Here is a 22,905-nt window from a genome sequence, read left to right on the forward strand (position 1 = left end):
CAATAACTCTGTTGATAGTATTGAAAATGAGAAATTTCTCGCCCAATGACCTTATCACCACTTTTCTATGAAAATAAAGAACGGTAACTCATACTACATTTTATTTATATACTAACATCTTCGCTTTGCTCATGGTGCTCACTCAAAGCACACGCACACAATTCGTTAAATTTTACTTTCATTTAAAGTCAAAAAATATTTGGACAGTGTTGCTTATTTTTGGGGTTATATCGTGTAAAGAACGACACTTTTACTAAACAGGGATCCTTCTTAATAGTTACAAAATTGGTTACAAAAGGTGGAATAAATAAAATAGCACAATTTTAAAACAACATTTATTTTTACATACATTAAGTCGGATTCAAAATGCCTGAAACATACTGATTTTTGTACACATCAGTTAGGTATAGAATATTATTAATTTCATGGACAGTAAATTATATATTCTCTTTGCACAAATCTGTGGAGACGAAAATTATAAGCGTTTGTTATTTATAATCACCTCGCAGTACACACTACTATACACATAAATATTAAAAATTTCATTTTTAATCTTTAGGAATTTCATTAATTAGGTATATTTTTTAAAATTAAATTTGTTAAAAATATAGATTTTCAGTATATATTTAAACGTAGGTATTAAGATTAAATACACCATGACAAATATAAACCGCAGTCCGTCAGGAAAGGAGGATCGGTGCTGACCCGAGCGATCTAAGGTGGAGCTATGCTACAAAATATATCCTAGTAAAGAAAGACCTCTACCGAAAAATTGAGAGAAAATTACGTTTTTTTTGTGCTATAATTGAAAAAAATCTATGAGCACAAGTTTAAATGCCATCATTAAATATCTACACGGATAGATCTAAGTCGGTTTGCGGACAGCGCGACTCCTGAGATAGGTAAAATATTACCAAAAATATTTGCAGCCACCGCTGCACTTTGTCAAACCAAAGGGTTCCTCACATACGTATTGTGCGCAAGTACATTCACTTAATTACTATGAAGATATATTTAAAAAAGGAGGAATCGTTCAATACTATTTGGTTATTGGCAACGGACATGTTACAGTACCTACTCAAGGATGATCTCGCAATAAAGTTCTACCATGCATTTACTGCCGTGGTTTCTGTAATATGAAAGAAAAGTGCATGGTTGGCAAAACGCTATACTGAAATCTGATAGATATTATCTAAAATTCTTTACACCTTAGTACGTTCCATTACTTGACATCGACACTGGCAGTATTTCATCTAAATATCGAAAAACATAGAAAATATACTATACTACTTTATACATATTAAATGACTCACTTGTTATTGCATTTCCTTAAATTGTACGAATGGGCGCGGATAGCGGTATATTGAGTTTCATTTTGAAAATTCAGACGATCAGAGATTAAAATGTTTATTACATAAGGTCATTTTTTAAAACTTTGATTCTAAATTCTTGATTGGCGAAGGTACTTTGGCGATTATACACTAACAAAAATTAATGCGTGAAATATATAAATAACAATTATTTACTTCAATGTGGAAAATACATAAAGAGGGCGCTACGTTTGAGATTCGCGAGTTATGCTTTACAATATTTATAATAGAAAAACAAAAAATTACGTATTTTTTCTTCCTCCCTCGGTTACAGCTATAACCCAAACGCTGTGAGCCTTTGAAACCGCCATTTATTTTAAGCAATTGGAATATATATATTTTTAGAATACCACAGAAACAGACGAAAAAAAAGTGATCTAGTTTTAAAGACTGGCTACTTTAGAAAATTCTTATAAAAAAACTTGTGACAGAACAAATTTCACGACATTACAATATGTTTGTTCGATTAATTTTCTTGTATCTTCTAAAGCTAACACCGTTCAAATTATTCCCGCGAAGTGAAACCTATAACGTGCACTCTATAAGGACAGTATGTACCTTCAGAATGTCGACTGTGAGATTTTTAAAATATTAGCTAAACAAAAAATGTATTGGAGCAACAATCTTTCTCGTAACACAATAAAAATAATGGGGGTTGATCAAAAATACTCATTTTTCCTATTGTAACGATGTCTATAAACGCCATACGATTAAAAAAATTTTACGTAGCAACGAAACTAAATTAAGCAACGCTTTTATCGGCTATTTTCACGTGACGACAGAAAACGGTTTATACTCTTTAAAAAACGAACATGTCAAAAATCCCACAACCGGTCAAAATGTCTCCGACTAGTTAGCCGTCAACTGGAAGGGAAAATTAACCCTCGCAACATCAGCAGCCTACATTATACATATATATATATATATATTTTGTTACTTTTGCATTCCATATCATTGCGATAATCTAGAACTTACTTAAAATAGCTACCAAATAGTTTTACTTTTTAAGTTACATATACAATAAGTTTAAGATGCCATGTTACTTATTACAATGATCTATATAATGGTTGATTGAAGCCGGCCGGTCGCCATTTATTGCACTAAAATTATGACTTGTCGCGAGAAATGCACTTTTCTAAAACAAAAATTAATTATTTTTTTCAAATGCAGTGACAAAATTAGGAACAGGTCTAGATGAATATAATTAGTTTGCTATGACGATTCGAAAAGAATAAGAAGAACAGAAATAAATGGAATGATTTTAAAGTATAGAACATCAAATGTGACAGCTTACTAATTTTTAAAAACATAGATATAGTAAACGATGATATTTTATAGTCTAAAGCAAAAACTATGGATACAAATGTGGAGAATAAAAAGAAACATAACTCACTAATAAGAGATATATATGCAAATACTTAAGTTTAATACTTAAGGCCACTTGCCACAGATGGCGGTAAGCAGTCTTCACTCGTGTCAGATGTCTGTAGGCGTGTAGTTTTATTCAAGCCAGTGTTAGCAATAACATGTTCGATAAAAAAGAAGCATATAAAAAAAACTAAATAAGAACGAAGTCGCGTTTCTCGCACAAGTATCAATGTCGACATGTGGCGGCCGCTATACAGCGGGCGGCCGGCCGATCCACTATGACATAACATATATCGTACATACGTACGTTCTCTTTCCTACTTACATCAAAAATAAACTTAAACGACGAAATAAAAATACAATTTCAATATTATATACTTCAAAAATAACTAAGTGTTAAAAGATTTTGTGTTTAAGAAGCAAAAATTAGCGATTGTTACTTTACACGATAGGAAGGAATTTGTTTTATTTAACAAGTATTTTGTAGATTTTTATCACCTGGTAACGTTAGTGTTATGGTGTTTCCGTCGGCAACACTTTATGGCACATATAATATTCCACCATAAACATTCTTATATTAAGGACCATGTACGGATTATGCTAAATATATAAGTCTATTACCTGTTCGAGAGACACGTTATATATTACTTTTTAATAAAAATATTTTACTATAAGGATGTTTTTACATATCCAAAGAGGGCACACGAAACACCCAAAAATTACTTTAGAGAAAAAGAAACTAATATATAATTCCGAACTAAATCTTCTATATTTAGATTCAAAAATAAACTAAGAAAATTACATGATAGATCTTTCGTTTAATGTTACAATTCCTAAAATGGTAAGTACATAAACCAATTCATAAATAACAATATATTAATAATATTTATTAATGTTAAAGGGAGCTGTTAGTATATTTGTACTTAAGGCTATTTACTGTGTCCATCTTAGATACAATCAGACATAACATAATTGAATATTTTAAATTATTTCAATTGAAATACTGCTAACAGTTTATTCCTAAAGGCCGCATCTCATGCGGCTTATCTTTGGGCCTTAAACGTTAAACTAGAAGCTCTGCGCGTCATAAATGTGTGCGATCGTGTATAATATACTTTAACATGTGCATACAATGTAAAACAAGACTAAATAATTGATAAATCAAAAATATAAATTAAAAACGGCCTAATATATCTAGAAGTGTCCTGCTACGTTTATAAAGTAAATTTTGCACAATCGCACGCGACAATGTTAAAAACTATAGCAAAGCTGCCATACAGTGTTTAGTCAAACAATTGTGCTATAATTCTAGGTCAATGAATAAAAACAAAGTTAATAACTATATTTAAACTGGAAGACGTACAATCGTAACTAAATATATCTAAAATAAAATTATTGAAATCGCCCTTCAAATCAATATATAAAATTACTTAAAAAAAAACAGTGATCTGCAATCAAAAATATACACACAACAACTTCAAGTTTAAAAAAAAAACGTATATTTTTTACGTCAACTTCGTGCGGCATTTTGTGTAATATGTCATTTGATAAAAAAAAAAAACAATGAAAATTTGGCCTAATTTGAGCATAATATACAACGAGTGATATGCATTTGTAAAAAAAAAATAATCCGAAAATTGTATCTCCTGAAAGGAGAAAAATAAATTTGAAATTTAGCCTCGTGACCTATTTTGATGATCCTTAATATAAACAATGGTATAGATAGCCGTCCGTATGGACGCCATTTTGTTTTTTTGTTAATTCCCTTTTAAAAGTCGCAGCAGACTTAAACAACACCGCTCACACCAGGATAAATTGTATTCATTGAAATATGAGCTTAATAGAGTCCTCTGAAGACATACTTAACATTGACAAAAATTTGCAGACTGCTCGCTGTCACTTCGCTTAAAGCTTGTCAATGAACATCAATAAACTACAGAGTACCCATTTAAGCTCACTTTTCAATGAAAGTAAATTTTGCGTGAGCGGCGTATAAATCGGCTGTGACCTTAATTCTTCCATTCTACAGCCAATAGGAAATAGAATTGGGAAAGAGGAACAATTACCTCACAAGGCTTGTCAAGACAAAAACCTCCACAAAATGAATAATCACATTATTTCTTGTATATTTCAATGCCTTTACGACCAGGCGTCAGTCTACAGGACTGCGTTACATTTGTACCATAGAGTGCGTTTCTCAGTCTCCACATTGCTTTGGCATAATGTCGACGGTATAAAATAATAAAAAATTGCTGTTCACACGCCTTCACTTAGGATTTTCATGTAATCGCCATTTACGATGAATGCAACTAATAATTTGCAATATAACTTTATTGCCAACATGATGACAAAATACATTTTTGATGAAAAAGAAACGCACTCTACTTCACTCACAACATATTCGTCTATTCCGTCGCATCCCGAAGCATTAGCTAATATTAAAAGATTTCCTTGCACAGTTTCATAGCACAACTAAGACGGGCAGCGTTGCCTATTTAACTATATATCTGGCAGCTTAACACTACCTCAGACTTCAATAACCCAAATATTAAAAAAAAAATAAAGTGGGTTATTAAAATCAGGCATACACGGCCATTCGCGATTGGCACAAACCGATACGAGTCAAACACAATCGTCACAACCTATAATACCATCACATCACTACAGTTAAAGCTGTATGAAGAATTTTCATCTCTATGTACAGCCGAATGTATTGAAAAATAAAATAAATGGCAATTCAAACTTGGAACGTAGTGAGGCGAATTCAAAATGTAAATCGACGAATGGTTGCCAGTATCGGGAACGGACGACCGTTCGGAAACACCATGCGAACGACATTTCTGGCTGGATGGAGGCAGCGTTCGTATTTTGGATTAAAACTTTATAATGGCCAAAATTTATGTTACTTTTTAATTTTAAAATAAGGAATAGAGATTGTAAAAAATCTTTTGTTTTAATAGTTCTCGAATGTTGCCCCCATAGCCTTTAGCATTTAGCGGGAAATCACAGTGAGAATGGCCGCGTGGTAAAAGGCTAGGCGAACCCTGCGGACCACTGAATGGGAACACACGTTACACGCATATCAATTTAGTGTAAGATGTCAAACAAAATTAAAAATTCTCTGCTCATTCTTACAACACAAATGTAGGTCAAGAACCAAATTAAGAACAAGTATAAAATTTGACTACTTTTTGACGAACAAAGTAAAACACATTACAAAAAATATCTAAAAAAACATATTTTTTTCATTTCTAAAGCACAAACGTCAACTTCATGACGGATGAATATATACTTTAAATATTGTAAACATATAAATACACTTACATAAAAAGATGATGTTGTAAAATGTAAATAGTTACTAAATGGCAAAAATTGCAAAATTCCAAAAAAAGCAATGGAGTAATTTCCTAATAATCGAATCAATCAATCTTTCACGTCATGATTTTATGTAAATAAATACTTTATACCAGAACTTAAGTTACATATCAGAAATAAAAAATAAAAGTTTTCTTAAATATTCAAATTTCGATCAAAAAAACTCCACTATAAAAAGAAAACATTGAAAAAAGGAACATATTCAAAAACAAAACGTAAAAAAAATAAAAACAAAATTAAAAAAAAAAGAAAAGCAAAGACATCTCACGCGGTGCGGTCGCCGTGTCCCCAGCCACGAATACATTCAGTGTAAATGTATACGACGATGAATATAGTAAATATTGCTGTGCCAACGGGCATTGGTGTCTCGCGGTCGGTCGCCGGCCGGCCCAAGGTGCTTGTACGCTTCTCCTGACTTCTGCAAAAAAAAAATATATAAATTTTCTTTCCCTTTATACGAACATCTTACTAATATTATAAATGCGAAAATTTACGTACGTGTATGTTTGTTACTCTTTCATGCAAAATCTACTGGACGGATTGTTATGAAATTCGGTAAATGGGTAAAAAAGAACCTCGAATAACACATAAGGGTACTTTTTATTCCGAAATTCTCACGGGAGCGAAGCTCCGGGGCGCAGCTAGTAAGGACATTAATTAAAATTAACACAAGAAAGATGATGATGATGACGTCCTCCATTGACGAGTTCGTCGACGGCGAACCATTTCAACTTCAGTTCCGCAGGTGTGGGCGGATATGACATGAAAGCCCAAATTTCGTTTTGTTACATGGCTTGCAATTCAACAAGCCTATGGAATTGTAGGTGTAAATATAGGAAGGAATTCGCACATGTACAACTTGCGATAGATTAAATCTCTTACAGTCAACTTGCAGTCTAGGTCGGCAAGACCGAAGGTCTTGCGTACAGGTCTTTAATAATACAGGTCTTTAAGAAGCATGCTGCTATACATAGCAGCATGCTTGTTAGAATTAATAATGTGTAAAACGAAGATCTACGTAATATGTGTTGCATAGAAGTGAGAATTCGTGTTATTTTATTTTAAAAAATTATGTTTAGACAGTCGTTGACACGATTTATGTTCGCGGTGCGCGCCGGCACCTGAAGTGAGGGCAGCAGTAGCCTGTACCTGTGTTAGAGCAGCTCGTACTGCCGCAGATGCATGCGCTGGATGATGTCCCGACAGTCGTTGAACACGCGCTTGATGTTCTCAGTGTCGACCGCGCACGTGAAGTGCGGGTAGCAGTAGTGCTTGCCGTCGCCGCTGGCTGTGCTTATGCGCTGCGGGCGAATAGTGCTAAATTAGTAATCGATATAGATTAAAATTTTTTTTTCATTTGCTATGTAATTAAAGAACGATTGAACAATCGGCTGATTGTCAAAAATACACGTGAGGTCCAACAGAAATATAAACTTCAGAATTGTGACAACCGTGTAATGATCAAAAAGTTAAGCCAAAAAAACTTTATATATTTTGAAGCACTATATAATTTCATGAGCGACACACGATATCGCGTTCTAAAACTGGATATCGCCATCTAGTGACACACATATTCAGCTTAAATATTGGCGTTTAAACATTCCGCCCACCATGGACAGAATGTCCATAATTAAAATAACTCAAAATTATGATACCACCCACCATGAAATGAGTATGGATAAACAAAGTGGACTGTAATCTAATCACAATCACATGGTGAGTGAAAATTATTACAACTTACTTAAAAAAGATAACAACATCAAATGCTATAACTAAATAATGACTTTTTAATAAGTCATTTTACTCACTGAAACATAAACAAAACATAACAATGAACACTAATTCACAACTAAATAATAAAAAAAAACCTCTTATTCTGTGACAGGAAGAACACAAAGCTTACTAACTGCCCTTTTTATAACAGAATCCTTACATTTAATATTTACTACACGTGTAATACCGTCCATTCCCGGAAATTTCTGCACAATCAAGCCAAATAACCATTTTCCCGGTGGCAAACCGTCTTCTTTGACAAGAACTATATCACCTATATTAGGTTCTGGCTTTTGATAAGCCCAACGATACCTATTCAGAAATTGTATTAAATATTCCTGGGACCATCTTCTCCAAAAGTCTTGCACCATACGTTGTGTGAATTGCCATCTTTTAAGACTACTAATATTCGATTGTTCATAATTCACATCAGGCACAAGTAACAACGGTTCTCCAACCAAGAAATGACCAGGAGTAAGAGGAAACGGATCATGAGGATTGGTACTTAATTGCGAAATTGGTCTTGAATTGAGACACGCTTCAATCTGAGTGAGGACTGTGCTCAACTCTTCATAAGTAAGAGTAGACTGTCCGATCACTCTTTTTAAATGATATTTAGTAGATTTTATCCCTGCTTCCCACAACCCTCCAAAATTAGGAGCCCGTGGGGGAATCAGATGAAATTTTGTATTATCATTTGCTAAAGCCTCACCTACTTCATTTATAAAATTAGACTTCTCGCTTAAAAACAACACCTGTAATTCTTTAGCAGCACCTATGAAATTAGTGCCATTATCGCTATATAAATCAGCACAATAGCCACGTCTAGCAACAAAACGTCTGAAAGCTGCTAAAAATCCGCTACTTGTCATATCACTTACTGCTTCTAGGTGCACTGCGCGTGTAGCCATACATACAAACAAACACACGTAACCCTTATACGACTTATTTCCTCTTCCCTTGGACACACGAATATTTATAGGACCAGCATAATCTACACCAGTTCTATAAAAAGGTCTACACATCTCCACTCTTGCATTTGGCAACTGCCCCATAAGTTGATCTCGTGTGCTCGCTGCATAACGTATACACGTGACACATTTTCTAATAAATGCCTTGACATTATTTTTTGCATTTAATATCCAATATCGAGACCTTAGATAATTAAGAGTGAGCTGCGGTCCACCATGCATCGTTTTTTCATGAGCATCCGCAATAATCAAAGAAGAGAAATGGGATTTATCAGGTAAAATAATTGGATGCTTAGCAGATACATTTAATTGAGCTCTTTCTAAGCGTCCACCAACTCTTAAAATTCCAGTGTCATCTAGAAACGGGTTCAAAGCAGTAAGTTTACTTTTTTTATTTACAAATCCTATTTTTCTCAAATCCTTTAATTCTGTCTTGAAACCTTCACCTTGCACTATTTTTATGCATATATTTAATGACTCTCTCAATTCGTCACTTGTTAACCATTTTTCAGTAACACTTCTTATTTTACGAAATCGTCTACAGTAACTTATTACTCTGACTAACCTTCTTAAAGACGAAAACTTGTTAATAATCTTACTTTCAACTTTATTAATTTCTTCTCCTATATTAACTTCAACATGACAGACCTTTTTTTCTATATCTGTATCAAATGTTTCATCTACATTTTTACTAATAACACGCTTTTCTTTCAGCCAACATGGACCAGTAAACCACATCGTAGCATTCTTCATTTCTGAAGGTTTAACGCCGCGTGATGCAATATCAGCGGGATTCTCAAGAGATTTTACATGAATCCATTGCTTTCTATCCATAGTTGATAAAATTTCAGAAACACGGTTTGCAATAAATGTTTTCCATTTACCGGGATAAGAACCTAACCATGCTAGAACCACAGTAGAATCCGTGTATGCATAAATATTTTCCTTGCGTATATCCAAAACTGTCGAAACTTCTTGCAATAGTCTAGACAGCAGAACAGCTCCACATAATTCTAACCGAGGAATACAAACCTGTTTGATTGGAGCAACCTTGGTTTTGGATGTTATTAAATGAACTGCTACATTGCCTTCTTTATCGACTGCACGCATATAAACTACAGCTGCATAAGCTTCATTTGAAGCATCACAAAACCCATGAAGCTCTCGTTGTTTATCACTACGATAAGTATTCATCCATCTGGGTATTGTAACATCTTGCAGCAATAAAAGTTCGTTACGATATGAAATCCATTCTTTTAATAGATTTTCAGGCAATAAATCATCCCAACCAATCCCTGATATCCATAATTTTTGTATAAATATTTTAGTAACAATAATTGCAGGTGCCAACCAACCCAATGGATCAAATAGCTTAGCAATCTCTGATATAACCTTGCGTTTAGTGATAGATACGTCAGAAAATGGAATCTTTACAGAATATTCGAAATTATCAGATTCTTGATTCCATCTGAGACCTAATATTTTGATAACAGCATCAACTTTTAAATTGATCTTTTCATTTAATTGCTTTTCATTTATAGTTTCCATCAATTTTTTACTGTTACTCGTCCATTTTTGGAGCTCAAACCCAGCCCTGCATAACAATTCTTTCATTTCTTTATATAACTTTTCTCCTTCTTCTATATTTTCGCAACCAGACAACAAGTCATCCATATAAAAATCATCCAACACCTTTTGATAAGTGTTCGGAAAATGTTCTGCTTCATCCTTAGCAGCTTGTTGTAAAGCCCGAACAGCTAAATAAGGAGCTGATGCAGTTCCAAACGTAACCCTTAAATTGCGTAAATGTTTCACATTATCTTCCGGATTTTCACGCCAAACAATGCACTGAAAATTTGCATCTTTTTCAGTAACTTTGATCTGTCTGTACATTTTTACAATATCAGAGCAAAGACAAATTGGATGCATACGCCAACGCATAATAATATGACGTAAGTCCGGTTGTAATTTTGGACCTATCATCAACTCACTATTCAGAGACACTCCATTTTTTCCAGGGCACGAAGCATCAAAAACAACTCTTACTTTTGTTGTTGTCTTATCTTCTCTCACCACCGCATGATGAGGCAAATATACAAATGTTGGTTTTATATCAATATCAGGAATTATCTCCATGTGACCTAACTCAACATATTCATTAATTACATTTGTATATTGTTTTTTCAATTCAAGATTTCTTGATAATCTTTTTTCAAGATATTCAAATCTTTTTAAAGCAATAGCCAATGTATTACCATATTGACATTGCGGATCTTCACTCCGAAAAGGGAGCTTGACGACATATCTTCCTTCAGAATCTCTTGTTGTCGTGCTTATGAATATCTTTTCACACTTCTGTTCTTCATCTGACCATTTTCTTTCTTCACTCAATTTTGGTTCTTCTTCCAGTTCCCAAAATTTTTGCAATAGACTATTTTCTCCTACTGCATGCATGCGTCGAACAGTAGTATGAAAACTTTTAGTATTTCCATAACCCGTTGTTGACACCTTTCCAGATAAAATCCATCCCAATTTAGTATTTTGGGCTACTGGCATCTCTGGGCCACTCCTAATAAAGCCTTCTTCTATAATTTGACAGTATACTTCTGCTCCTAAAAGTATATCAACTTTATTAGGTGTGTTGAAAGTTGGGTCTGCCAATTTTAACACTGGCATGTTTGACCACCCCTGCACTGCAATTTCCTTGTCAGGCAGCAATGTGGTGATACTTTTCAGTACATGGGCCTTAACTTGCATCACAAAACTAGGGTTTATCAGTGATTGAATTTTAAAATAGACGACATATTTTGACGTCACCATAGAATCTTGGTCACCTCCTAAACCCGACACGTAACTCTTGCATTGCTTCTTCGACAAACCAAGTAGCTGTACAGCTGCCTCAGTTATGAACGAAGATTGAGAACCTTGGTCTAAAAGAGACCGTAAAGTTACGCATATGCCTGATTGTGATATAGCTCTTACCAAAGCCGTCGCTAGTAAAACGTGACTTTGGGCACTAATATGACAAGAAATAATATTTTTACACGGTTCATCTGGTTTTTCTTTTTCTTTATTTAATTCTGAAGAATTTCCTTCACTTGGTACCTGACATACATTACTCGCTGTTGACGGTGTATTCCTAATGTGAAGCAACGAGTGATGTTTTCGATGGCCAATTCTACACTTAGATGGTGCGCGACATGTATACACAGTGTGATTTTGTCCAAAACAGTTGAAACATAATTTCTGAGATTGAACGAAATTACGGCGTGCATCTGTATCTTCCTTGCTAAATTTCTTACAATTCAACAACTTATGATTCTCGGTGCAGAACGGGCACTCAACCGATTCAGTTACATGTAAAACCCTAGCCTTTACAATGTTTTTGGAAGATTTATTATCTAAAAACTCCAACGATCTAAATCTTTGTTGCAAAAAATCTGCAAACTGTTTGTAGGTTGGTAAATCATCCTGAGACTCACTGACTTTAGTCTCCCACATTTTACGCGACTCATTATCCAGCTTCAAACTTAAAATATATATTACGATCAAGTCCCACGCATCAGTTGATAGCCCTAAATTTTTAAGAGCGTTAATACACTCGTTGCTGGTATCCAATAACTCTTTTAATGCAGTTGCAGATTCAGTGAATATAGTTCTTTGACTCATAAACCTCTTTAAAACTGTATTAGCAATGTATCTTTTATTATTGTATCTATTATTCAATAGATTCCAGCAAACCTCGTAATTGTCGCTAGTGATTGAGACATGTCGCAATAGTTGGTCGAAGGCCGATTGTGAAGTTGACACACATATTCAGCTTAAATATTGGCGTTTAAACAACGATGTTGGTAAAAATAACGCGCATTCTTTGGTATTTGTTTCAAAAATGTAAATTCATTTCTAAAACAATACATAAGTAACTTATAATTTTTTGAAACGGGTATAAATCGTTCTAAATTTAAAACGCCATGTTCAGTAACAGGTTCAAGAATGTTCCATATTCAAAACACCACTCTCACATGATGTCAATATGGATTCCATTTTCAAAATCAGGAACAATGTTAACAAATAAACAACATACTAGAAACTTGTATCGCATACGAAGGGCTTTAATATTAACATAGAACTGGCGGTTCAGACGCAAACAAAAATAAAAGAACACAAACTCGTTGTGTAGGAAATATTTTGATATACATGACCCCATATTAACAGTGTGTGTCGAGTGTAGTGGTCGAGTGAGTACCAGGAACTCGTCGCGGATGAAGTACTTGGCGCGCGCGACGTCGGCGTGGTCGCGCGCGTCGGGCGCGGCGTCGGGCGGCGTGCTGTAGCGCGCGAACTCCGCGAAGTACTCCTCCAGCCGCGACTTGCCCGCCAGCACCTTCTCCGCCAGCAGGTCCTGCTTGTTCAGGAACAGGATCACCGAGATCGTGCGCAGCCATCTGCGGGGCGTGTGTATACTCGGTATATAGGTATCCGACCTGTACACCTTTGGCCTACTTCAATTCAATCAATCTAAGACAATAGCAAGTGTTGGCAATGCGAACGAACTCGAAAAGAAACAATAAAATATATAACACATTTTCAAAAAGTAATTCGAGTAATATACTATTATATTACTATTGTTAAATTTTTAACGTGTAGCTCGTGAAGGTCTGATTTCTAAATAAATGCAAAAACTTTAAATTTCGAATTCGTTTACCAACATTAAAAACTATTGAACTGTTGACCAACATTATCAATATAGCTATTCCGATTTTAATTTAGAATAGTCACTTGTCAGATCGTACAGTGCATACTAGAACATAATTAAACACTATTTGACCCTTATATTTTTTTTGTGTAATCTGTCAATGAAAATCTGACTTCAAATTTGTAAACCCTTGAATAGAGCGAGTTACTCATTTACAGCACTTACAACACTAGCAATACAAACTATAATCGCGTAGCACGCATCAGACCTGTTGTTCCATATGCTCTTGAAGAGGTCGAGCGACTCCCGGAGCCGGTTCTGCGTGGGGTCCTCACGCAGCACCATGTTGTACGAGGAGCAGGCGGTCACGAATATGATGGCGGTCACGTCGTTGAAGCATTGGATCCATTTGCGACGCTCATCGCGTTGGCCGCCCACGTCGAACATACTAAATAAATAATTTTCACTTCTCATTTTGTTCGATAGATTTTAAGCTCTAAAGCACACAATACAATACAAAATATCTTTATTGCCCATAAAAACAGTATCAATACAAAATAATACAATAGCATATACATATGGACCAATGGCGGGCTTATTGCTAAGCAATCTCTTCTAGCCAACCTTTGGATATTTAGAGAGGATAACAGAAAAGGTTGAACTGAAATCTTCGTCTGTGAATTTATTTTTTTGCTCAAAACCGTGAAATTAAATTATAGCCGACCGAGAGCGTGACGAAACAACAAACACGATCACAAACTGTCGCCTCTATAATATTAGCGGGATAACACAGAAAACTCACTGGAAATTGACTTTGTCGACGACGAACTGCGTCTCGAAGATGCCGGAGGTGAGCACGCGGCAGCGTAGTATGTCCTGCTCCGTGGGCGTGTAGTTCGGCTGCTTTATTATGTGCACCTGGTCCAGGAAGCTGGAACGACAACGGACACATTAAGCGGTATAACTACATAGGTACATCATATAGTTATTCCACTTAATTTGTGGTCAATGTGGTCGATTTAATGTATAATCACGAAACCTGCTGCGTATTCAATTGTAAGAACGGTCAACGCAAATTCTATAAATTTCCACAACCAAGTTGGAAACGAGAGCAACGAATGAAGTGGACAATCGCTGTCAAGAGGAAAACGTAAACTAAACTACTGGGGTATTATGTAATCTGTGACTAAACTAAAAAGCTACAATTTTGATGTTATATTGTGTATGTTTAACAAGTGTTACTCGTTGAAACATATACGTGAAACGTAAACGTATTTAGTCTAAAGGCTACATAGTCATATCATCTAATTAGTCTAACATCAATATTGTGTACCGATCGGCGAGGTGGTCATTTTGAGATCTAGTCCAATCGCGATACAATCTATTTTAGTAGTGCAAAAGTTAAATGTTTTTTTTAATGTTTCAACGAATTCAAATGAGTACCACATTTGAATTTAGTGCTGTACCTTATAAAGGAGAAGATTTTCATCAATTATATATGTTTATTACTCAAATAAAAAGAAAAGATTTAGCAGTTACAATTATACGACGCTTTAATGACAGAAAGAATGGCGGGAACATAGAACACCAACAATGTTGCCATTATATAAAAAAATGTTGCAAGTTATTAAATAAGAAATGTTTGCGTTCACTATTTAACAGTTATGATATCTCATCTAACGAAATAAATAATATAATATACGTACTATTTAGCGCAGTCGATGAGCTGGTACTCGTTGCTGCGCTCGTAGGTGCGTTGCACGCCCTGGTCCTTCCACAGCGCCTCCGTGTGCGAGTAGAACTCCGGCGGGTAGTCGAAGTCTGGCTGCGACGCCACGTCCTACCATAACATTCACCACTCATATACATATATACCATGTCTGCTTGTCAGAGCCCAATGTCATAAGATCCAAAGTCCATATCTCTTTGAATTTGTCAAATGCTCAAGAAATAAAACTTTTTGACTCGGCCTTGTCATAGCGCTTTAGTTACGGCTCGCGCTATAATCCCATCATGTATATAAAACTGAAGCACGTCACCTCTACGGTCAAGGACTTCAATGCATGTTATATCTATACTAGGAGTATTAAACCAACTCACAGAAAAGCAAGTAGTGATCTATTGAAACTAATATATGTGAATAATATTGTTATACAAGTTCATGTGGTATGAGTAGAGCTCGAACCGGGAACCATATCGGTTCACAGACGTCCTAACCACAGGACTACTGGTCCGCAGAGATACAAACCTGTATATAATCAACTCGCGCCTTGTTCTCCGGCTTCTCCAGTGGTATGGGCGGAGTGAGTGTGCTCATTGCGCCCGTGATTGTCTGAAATCATAACACCCTTCTTTACTATCATTTACAAATCTCCAACAATATTTGGTTGATAGATAGTTTTTAAAAAGGGTGTAGCTTGATCTATTTGTTTATAATAAACTTTTACTATAAACAATCTATACAAACTTTGAAAAATATACAAGTTGCTTTACAACATTTGTAACAAATAAAATATTTAGATTTTAGAAATTTCATAAAAATTAACACAGCAGTTTAATCGTGAAAGCGTGACAGACAGGTAGACACATTTTCGCATTTATAGTATTAGCACAGCTGACCGACCTATTTACTTCGTGTCACAGTAGAATTTGAACGCGAATGCAAAAGGGGGCGATAATTTTGGTGAGAGGTACGGGGAGGGGACGTCTCCTAAACACGATATATGGGGAGCTAAATGAACGGTTGTAACTTTTGGAAAATAAAAATTAATTAATACGCATTCCCAATGCACAGATTTATAATTCTAGAAAGGGAATTATTGCACCATATTTTAATAGTTTATATTTTTAAGTTTCTCTTACAAATATATGTTTGTACTGCCGGAACATCCACGATGCTGCTTGCCAAGCGAGATACAGGCTAACGCCTAGTTCGTTGGCGGGTCAGCTGAGGGATGGACACCCGGCGGTGCACTTTTATAATGTACTTCTAGAAACTGTCAATAAACGCTTTTTTATTTTATACAGTATCATGTCTTTCATATGAAAGACATGATACTGTATTTGGTGTATCTGGTTGTCACAACTATATAGTTTGTGACAACCCTGACTGCATTGTCGACGCTGGCGGCTGTTTCGCTTTAGCATGAATTTGATTATCATGGATAGTATGGATGTATCAAATTGTACTCACAAGTATAGCGTCTCGAATGTTCTTCTTGATGTCCTCGATCTTCTCGCGGCGCTCCTTGTCCGAGAATCCGTTCACGTGCAGGATCCGCATCTGCTTCACGATCGTGGACTTGCCCGACTCGCCGGCGCCGAGGAGTAACAGCCGGTGAGTCGCACGATACAGCTGGGGATACAAATAAATAATATATATGGACAAACCACACAGATTGATTTAGCCCTAAAGTAAGTTCCAGACTTCGTGTTATGGCTATATATACATACTATATTTTATAACATACACAATACAAATATGTATAGAGAAACAACCACGATCCATGACAATCTCAATCAAAGAGATCATTTTCCTCCTAGACTTGACAGGGGATCGAACCCGGGACCTCCAGTGTAATAGTCTGGCATGATGACCTTTAATCTTTATCCTATAGAGGTCGTTAAAGATAGTTTCGAAGTTAGCTGTGAAAATATGAGTTTGGATGAATTAATCAATAAACTCTTTTGTTACAGCACACCATACAATTTAAGAGACAGATAAAATATAACAGTTTTTTTAAGTCACACTATTCATGACCCTAGAGCAGAGCCAACAGAGTTATTTTTTTTTAACCCAATTTTTTTTTAAATTTTGTCTGAGAGGACACCACACTATTCTGAACACGTCAAACAATATTTAAGACTATTTATTATACTAATTCCATAACATAATTATAAACTTTCCTATAGACTGTCAAATGGCGCAAAATATATAATTTGTACTTTTGTAGTTGACATCGACCAGTCGTGCCAAATCATTGGCCAATGACAACAGATCGTTGGACCTGACATGCGTTGTGAGTAATTAGACACTTATTGGCAAAGCCGGGCATTTCCTGAGAGTGATAGGCGACATGGCCGACAGACTCGGTCATATCCTTTACTAACATGAACAGGTTGTCCTCTGACGAGAACATGCTCATGGGGCAACGAATTGTCATGAAAGGAAAGAGTAATTCTATACGACAAACGCGTAAAACGCATAATAAGGGCATTCACAGGGTATCCTGTTCACAAATGTTAAAAAAATTCTTGACCTTTCCCTGACCATTTTTTAAAATTTCCAGAACATTGCTTTTAAATTTTCAGCAAGTATATTTTATTTGACACTTAAAGCCGTTGGTCCCAGTTGTGTGTAACCATTACAAGTTTTCCTTGACTTTCCAGGATTTTACCCGATCACCTTGTCTTGAGCTTCCCCGACTAAGATACCCACAGAGCTCAAACACCGTGCTGTCTCTCTCTAACTCTGTCTGCCTCACCTGCTTGTCCTTCTGCAGCTGGCGGGTGATGGCATCGCTGCGCCGCTTCTGGTTCTTGCGGTCGTCCTCGCCGCTCTTGCCGCCAGGTGAGCCGAAACACCCCATGGCCGACCACGCTGCCCACCTGGAACGAACAACCACAAAATCAATATATATATATACATGCAGTATCACGTCTTACGGGGTAGACAGAGCCAAAAGTTGCGAAAATCGAAGGTCACATTCAGCTTCATGGTGGGTTTATTGTAGGAATTGAGATTATATAGTGACAGGTTGATAGCCTTACACCTATATAATGAGAAGAGTTTCAAAATTATAGTTTTAACGAATTTTATTTCGAAATATGGCACAGTATAATAACCCCTAGACCTAATTGAGACGTATGGCCAGATCTAATAGTAATGGAACCAACTTATTTGTGGAATGCCTTTGTACGCAGCCTAATTTATTTCAACAAGTGACTTCGTGCCAATTATTATAATTTAAGCGGAATGCACGTCGCAATTAAGTCGAGAAAATAATTTATTTTTATGTCGACAAGAGATACTACCTCTTCAAATAAAAATAAACCAAATCGAATAACCATCTAAATAATAAGACAATAGCCACAATCACAGCACAAAATAAGGTTGCCAGGTTAACCTACACACCTAAAAATAGTCTCGGGGAATCTCCCAGTCGTCTCTCATTCTACGATCATTTTGCCCCGGTAAAATGATTATAGAATAAAAAAAAAAATCAGTCTGGCGGATACTGAAGTCCGCAACCAGAAAATAAATAACAACCCTTTTTATGGTAAATTTTATCTTTGGTATTGCTTTATTTGATATCGGTCCTTTCATATCCTATCGTGACAATGACTTAGACTGTTAGTGGGGTAAACAGTGCCTACCTTATGTATTAATCCAAGGTATCAGATCCGCTACCCCAATACCAAAATTCATAGAATCATCCGTCCGTTTGAAGAAACAAATATACGAACAAACTTTCGCCCTTACAATATTATAAAAAAATTAATGCAGATAATTACAAAAAATTGTGAACAAATGATGGACTACAAATAATATTGTTCTATGATTAAAATAATTTTGAACTTAACGCCATATGCATACTGCATTATCTACCAGTCAACCATAATGTGTTCATATGCCATCCCACTTCACACACCAGCACCAATATTCCACTAATATTATAAATGCGAAAGTTTGGATGTCTGTTGCTCATTCAGGCTAAATCTACTAGACGGATTTCCATGAAATTAGGTACATGGGTAAAATATATCCTGAAATAGCAAATAGGGTACTATTTATCCCCGGAAATCCGCAACGCAATCCTGTAGCGCAGCCAGTAAATAAAGTGGAACAAAGATTATTTACTGGCTGTTGCGAATAAATTTAACAACGCAAAAAATTTACGGTCCTAAAATAAAATCTGTTTCGCCCAAAATAGACTTTTGTTACTCTAAAGCCTGATATAAACTGACACAAAATCCTCTGTGGAGACGAATAATTACGTTAATAATAGACCACTGCTAATTTGGGTTCCACGTTAAATATATATTTATTTCATAATAAATTATATTGTGTAAGCCAGTTGTATAGCATATGTAGGAAAGTAATGCCTACGTATACCCCTTCCACTTGGTCCTGGCAGAAGAAGCAAAGCCATCAAGTGTTGGCTTGATATCGTCGAGGATGATATGCGTGCCAATGGTCTGACAATTTAAGGATTTCGAAGATCTTGTGAAGTGGAGAAGAAATAATGGGAAAGCGGGTCCAGGAATCCGAGTCACGGCACTTCACAGCTGCTGATAAAACTGGGAATATCTCTTCTATGGACTGGCAAAAAATTACATAAAACAAAGTTTAACAACTGCTTGCAAATAATTGCAAGCGGCGAAGAAGTCGTTCCATTAATTCTACTGCTAAATATTTTTTAATGCTGTGCTTTTACATGTGTGTTGTTGGGAAGTGGCAATGTGTGTGGCCAAGACTTCTTGCTACGTCGAATTATTGCTATTTCTTTCGCTTTTATAGGAAGAGTTGATGCGATGCCGACTACACAGCCTCTGTAAAGGAAGCTGTACCTATCAGCTGTTTAAGGAAAATCGCATAAAATCATATCATATCAATCATCATCAGCTTAGTTACGATTTTTTACACCTATCATTCCATAGGCTAGAGGCATTTACGACATACAATAGGACTTTTAAAACAAATTTTGTATTTGACAACCACATCCGCTCACACAAGCCCACATAAATTCTAAAAGGTTCGGCGTTCATTGACACTTTAAGGAGGACATCACCACTTTCTTGCCCGACATGCATAACACGATATTACTTATTTAAAAATCGAGAGAATTATCACTCACCTATTGTAGTCATAATTCACATTCATTCGATCACTTGAATGTTTGAATACTGAATGCTTTGCCGACCTCCCGGCGTCTAGCCGAGGGATGTGTCATCGATGTATCAGCGATACATCGTCGATGTATCGATAGTTGTAACACGTACTTTCATTCATCAGAATTCAACAGGTGTGCGGTGTAAACTACGATTGACTTGCTTTAGTTACGCATAGGAATGTTAATGTGTGGGATTCGAATGTCGATAAAATTCGTTTATTTACATTTTAACAAACCGAATACAAACTCTTTCATTTTCACGCTATTTTTGTCTAGGTAGAAAAACTGCAATTGCAAATATTAAGCGTTGCATTTCATGCTTTAGTTATTAAAATATGTGGTAAAGATGATAGGTTTCATCGGAGGTCCCGGATTCAATCCCCGGTCAGTACAAGATTGACATGGGAGTTTATAATACGTACCTATACATATGTTATAAATAGACATCGGATTATACTCGTACACCAACAAAATATAAAACACACATACAAAAGTCTACTTGATTAATTATGTGTATTTTATTACGAGATATCGGCATTACATGCTTTTCGGCATTTTGTTACTACATAATAACGCAGAGTGAGTTAGCCCCATAGTAAGTTCAAGAGAACTCACTCAATCTGTATGCTTTGTCTCTATATATTTATTTTTAAAAATCAGGAAATAAGGAAATATCGATATCGACATAACAAGCGCATCACTAAAGACGCCGTGTCGCGTCCAAGCGAGCTGTAGGGCCATTCTGTTAGCAATTGTTCTCAGGTAATGCAACAAATATGCTAATGTCCTCATTATACCGTGGACTTTTGTCGTCTCTGCGTATGCTAAGTGATTTTGGTAAAGTTGATCTGCGTTGAATGTTTTTGTAATCGCGGGCGAGCTATTTTGATTTAAACTTTTTTAGTTTTTCTTTTTTTTCTAATGTTGGTTCGCTATCTGGTTGAACAACACATATGATTAGGTACACCTTATTGCCAACTTGGAGCGAACACGGAATACTTGAACTGCTCTCAGCTTTCTTATCCTAACTAATATTGTAAATGTGAAAGTATGTTTTGTGTTATGTGTACCTCTTCGTCTTTAGGCTGTGTCTATTCAACCGATCTTCTTGAACTTTTGCATATGTGTATTTTGAAGTATGGAGTAGGACATGGGGTTTCCAGGGACCATTCATCCCGGAAAAATAACTGTTACCGTGGGAAATTTAAGCGAAGCCGCAGGCAAAAGCCTAATATTCTTGTTTTGGGCTTGGCGTCAGTGGAAAAGGCAAACGGTGGTGCGCCTGTGATTGAAAAGTCCCTCGTTGGAATCCTATTCGTAGTTTGTATAGGTACCAACCTGACTCATGTATTGCATAACAGAACTTGCTTTTGGTGAAGGAAAACATCGTGAGGAAACCTGTACACTTGCATAGTTACTGAACAGTTAAGAAATGTGTACACCACAACATCTATTAATGAAAGATGTGTACCATCTAATATACAACCATTAAAACTTCACCGACCGCCGTCACGGAAGTCACGTGAGATGCCTTTAGTCTGCTTGAATAAAATCTGACACCAATGTTATACACACTCGGGAAGAAAGACAATATTCTTTAGACTGAGACTTTAATAAAGGCGCTTTTAAAAGTTTGTAGGAAATTTTAGCTAAAATAGGTCACTTTAACCGGCCATTCTGTTGTGAGTAATATTTTTGACACCTTTTAGCAGTCTATGTGATCAATATGGAACACGCAAGTTTAATCCGTAAGACTTTGCAATAGAGATTAATTCGGCATAAAGTTGCAAAATGCCAAACTTGCTAGTCCTCTTCGTAATTTACCCACTTAAAATGTATGAGAGAATAAATTAAAGCTTTTTGTGAGCGGTTTTTCCTTTTCCTAAGACCCCGTATATAGAAGCACATATCAAAGTTTTTCAATTAATTTACTACGTTTTTTGTTTTATTCTAAAAATAAACATCATGTGATTGACCTAGGCTGTGTCCATCCACGGGACGATATGGAGTGGTGCTATTCTAGGGCGGAACCACACCCCACGTAACATTGCAATACATGTAAATACAAACTATGGATTTAGTCCGCGGATTAGCAATTCCGAGCCCATAGCTTATGTATGTTACATAAGCCTTTATATTTGTATGATGACAACATGTCACTGAGTCTGATTGAAATTCTAACGCCGGCGACGGGCACTGATCCCTGTCATGTTCCTATTGGGACTTCGAGAATCGTTCCTTATTTTTCTGGAAATTTCTAGAAAGATTTTATTATCACCACCTGACTAGATTCTTTCAAAAGATAGTGTTCTTTTTATTTCTAAACATTATATTTTAATATTTCTCTACAAACGAGGGATTAAGTAGAGACAAATGCACGAAAGTCGGGGGTTAGATCTATACCTAACCCTCGACTTTCGTGTATAGCTTCCGACACATAAGTGATATTCGAAACTCAA

General features: G+C 36.0%; 2 protein-coding genes across 7 annotated transcripts in view; both read right to left on the reverse strand.

Annotated features, from left to right (window-relative positions):
- Positions 1-321: 321 nt before the first annotated feature.
- Positions 322-22,905, reverse strand: part of Galphas (G protein alpha subunit s) — a 39,232-nt gene continuing 16,648 nt past the window's right edge. For 4 of the 6 annotated variants that reach the window (XM_053761980.1, XM_053761979.2, XM_053761981.1 and 1 more), the window contains 9 exons: positions 18,038-18,161; positions 16,747-16,908; positions 15,802-15,885; positions 15,260-15,393; positions 14,356-14,484; positions 13,822-14,001; positions 13,104-13,302; positions 7,263-7,414; positions 322-6,531 (listed from right to left, as the gene is read on the reverse strand). In XM_053761980.1, coding sequence (XP_053617955.1) covers positions 7,268-7,414; positions 13,104-13,302; positions 13,822-14,001; positions 14,356-14,484; positions 15,260-15,393; positions 15,802-15,885; positions 16,747-16,908; positions 18,038-18,142 — 1,140 coding nt within the window. In that variant the 5' untranslated portion in view covers positions 18,143-18,161 and the 3' untranslated portion in view covers positions 322-6,531; positions 7,263-7,267. Of the gene's footprint in view, positions 6,532-7,262; positions 7,415-13,103; positions 13,303-13,821; positions 14,002-14,355; positions 14,485-15,259; positions 15,394-15,801; positions 15,886-16,746; positions 16,909-17,259; positions 17,460-18,037; positions 18,162-22,905 lie in introns of those variants that run through there. The other 2 variants (XM_053761982.2, XM_053761985.2) reach the window with 2 other exon arrangements.
- LOC135309943 (uncharacterized) lies at positions 7,488-12,023 on the reverse strand. Its single transcript, XM_064436688.1, has one exon. It carries the CDS (start codon positions 11,675-11,677, stop codon positions 7,985-7,987), a length of 3,693 nt encoding a protein of 1,230 aa, XP_064292758.1. The 5' UTR covers positions 11,678-12,023; the 3' UTR covers positions 7,488-7,984.

The sequence above is a fragment of the Plodia interpunctella genome, chromosome 22 (assembly GCF_027563975.2).
Source record: "Plodia interpunctella isolate USDA-ARS_2022_Savannah chromosome 22, ilPloInte3.2, whole genome shotgun sequence".
Lineage (NCBI taxonomy): Eukaryota > Metazoa > Arthropoda > Insecta > Lepidoptera > Pyralidae > Plodia > Plodia interpunctella.

Coding starts and splice junctions, on each gene's coding strand:
- LOC135309943 (XM_064436688.1), bottom strand. CDS start 11,677: ATGGTGACGTCAAAATATGTCGTCTATTTTAAAATTCAATCACTGATA.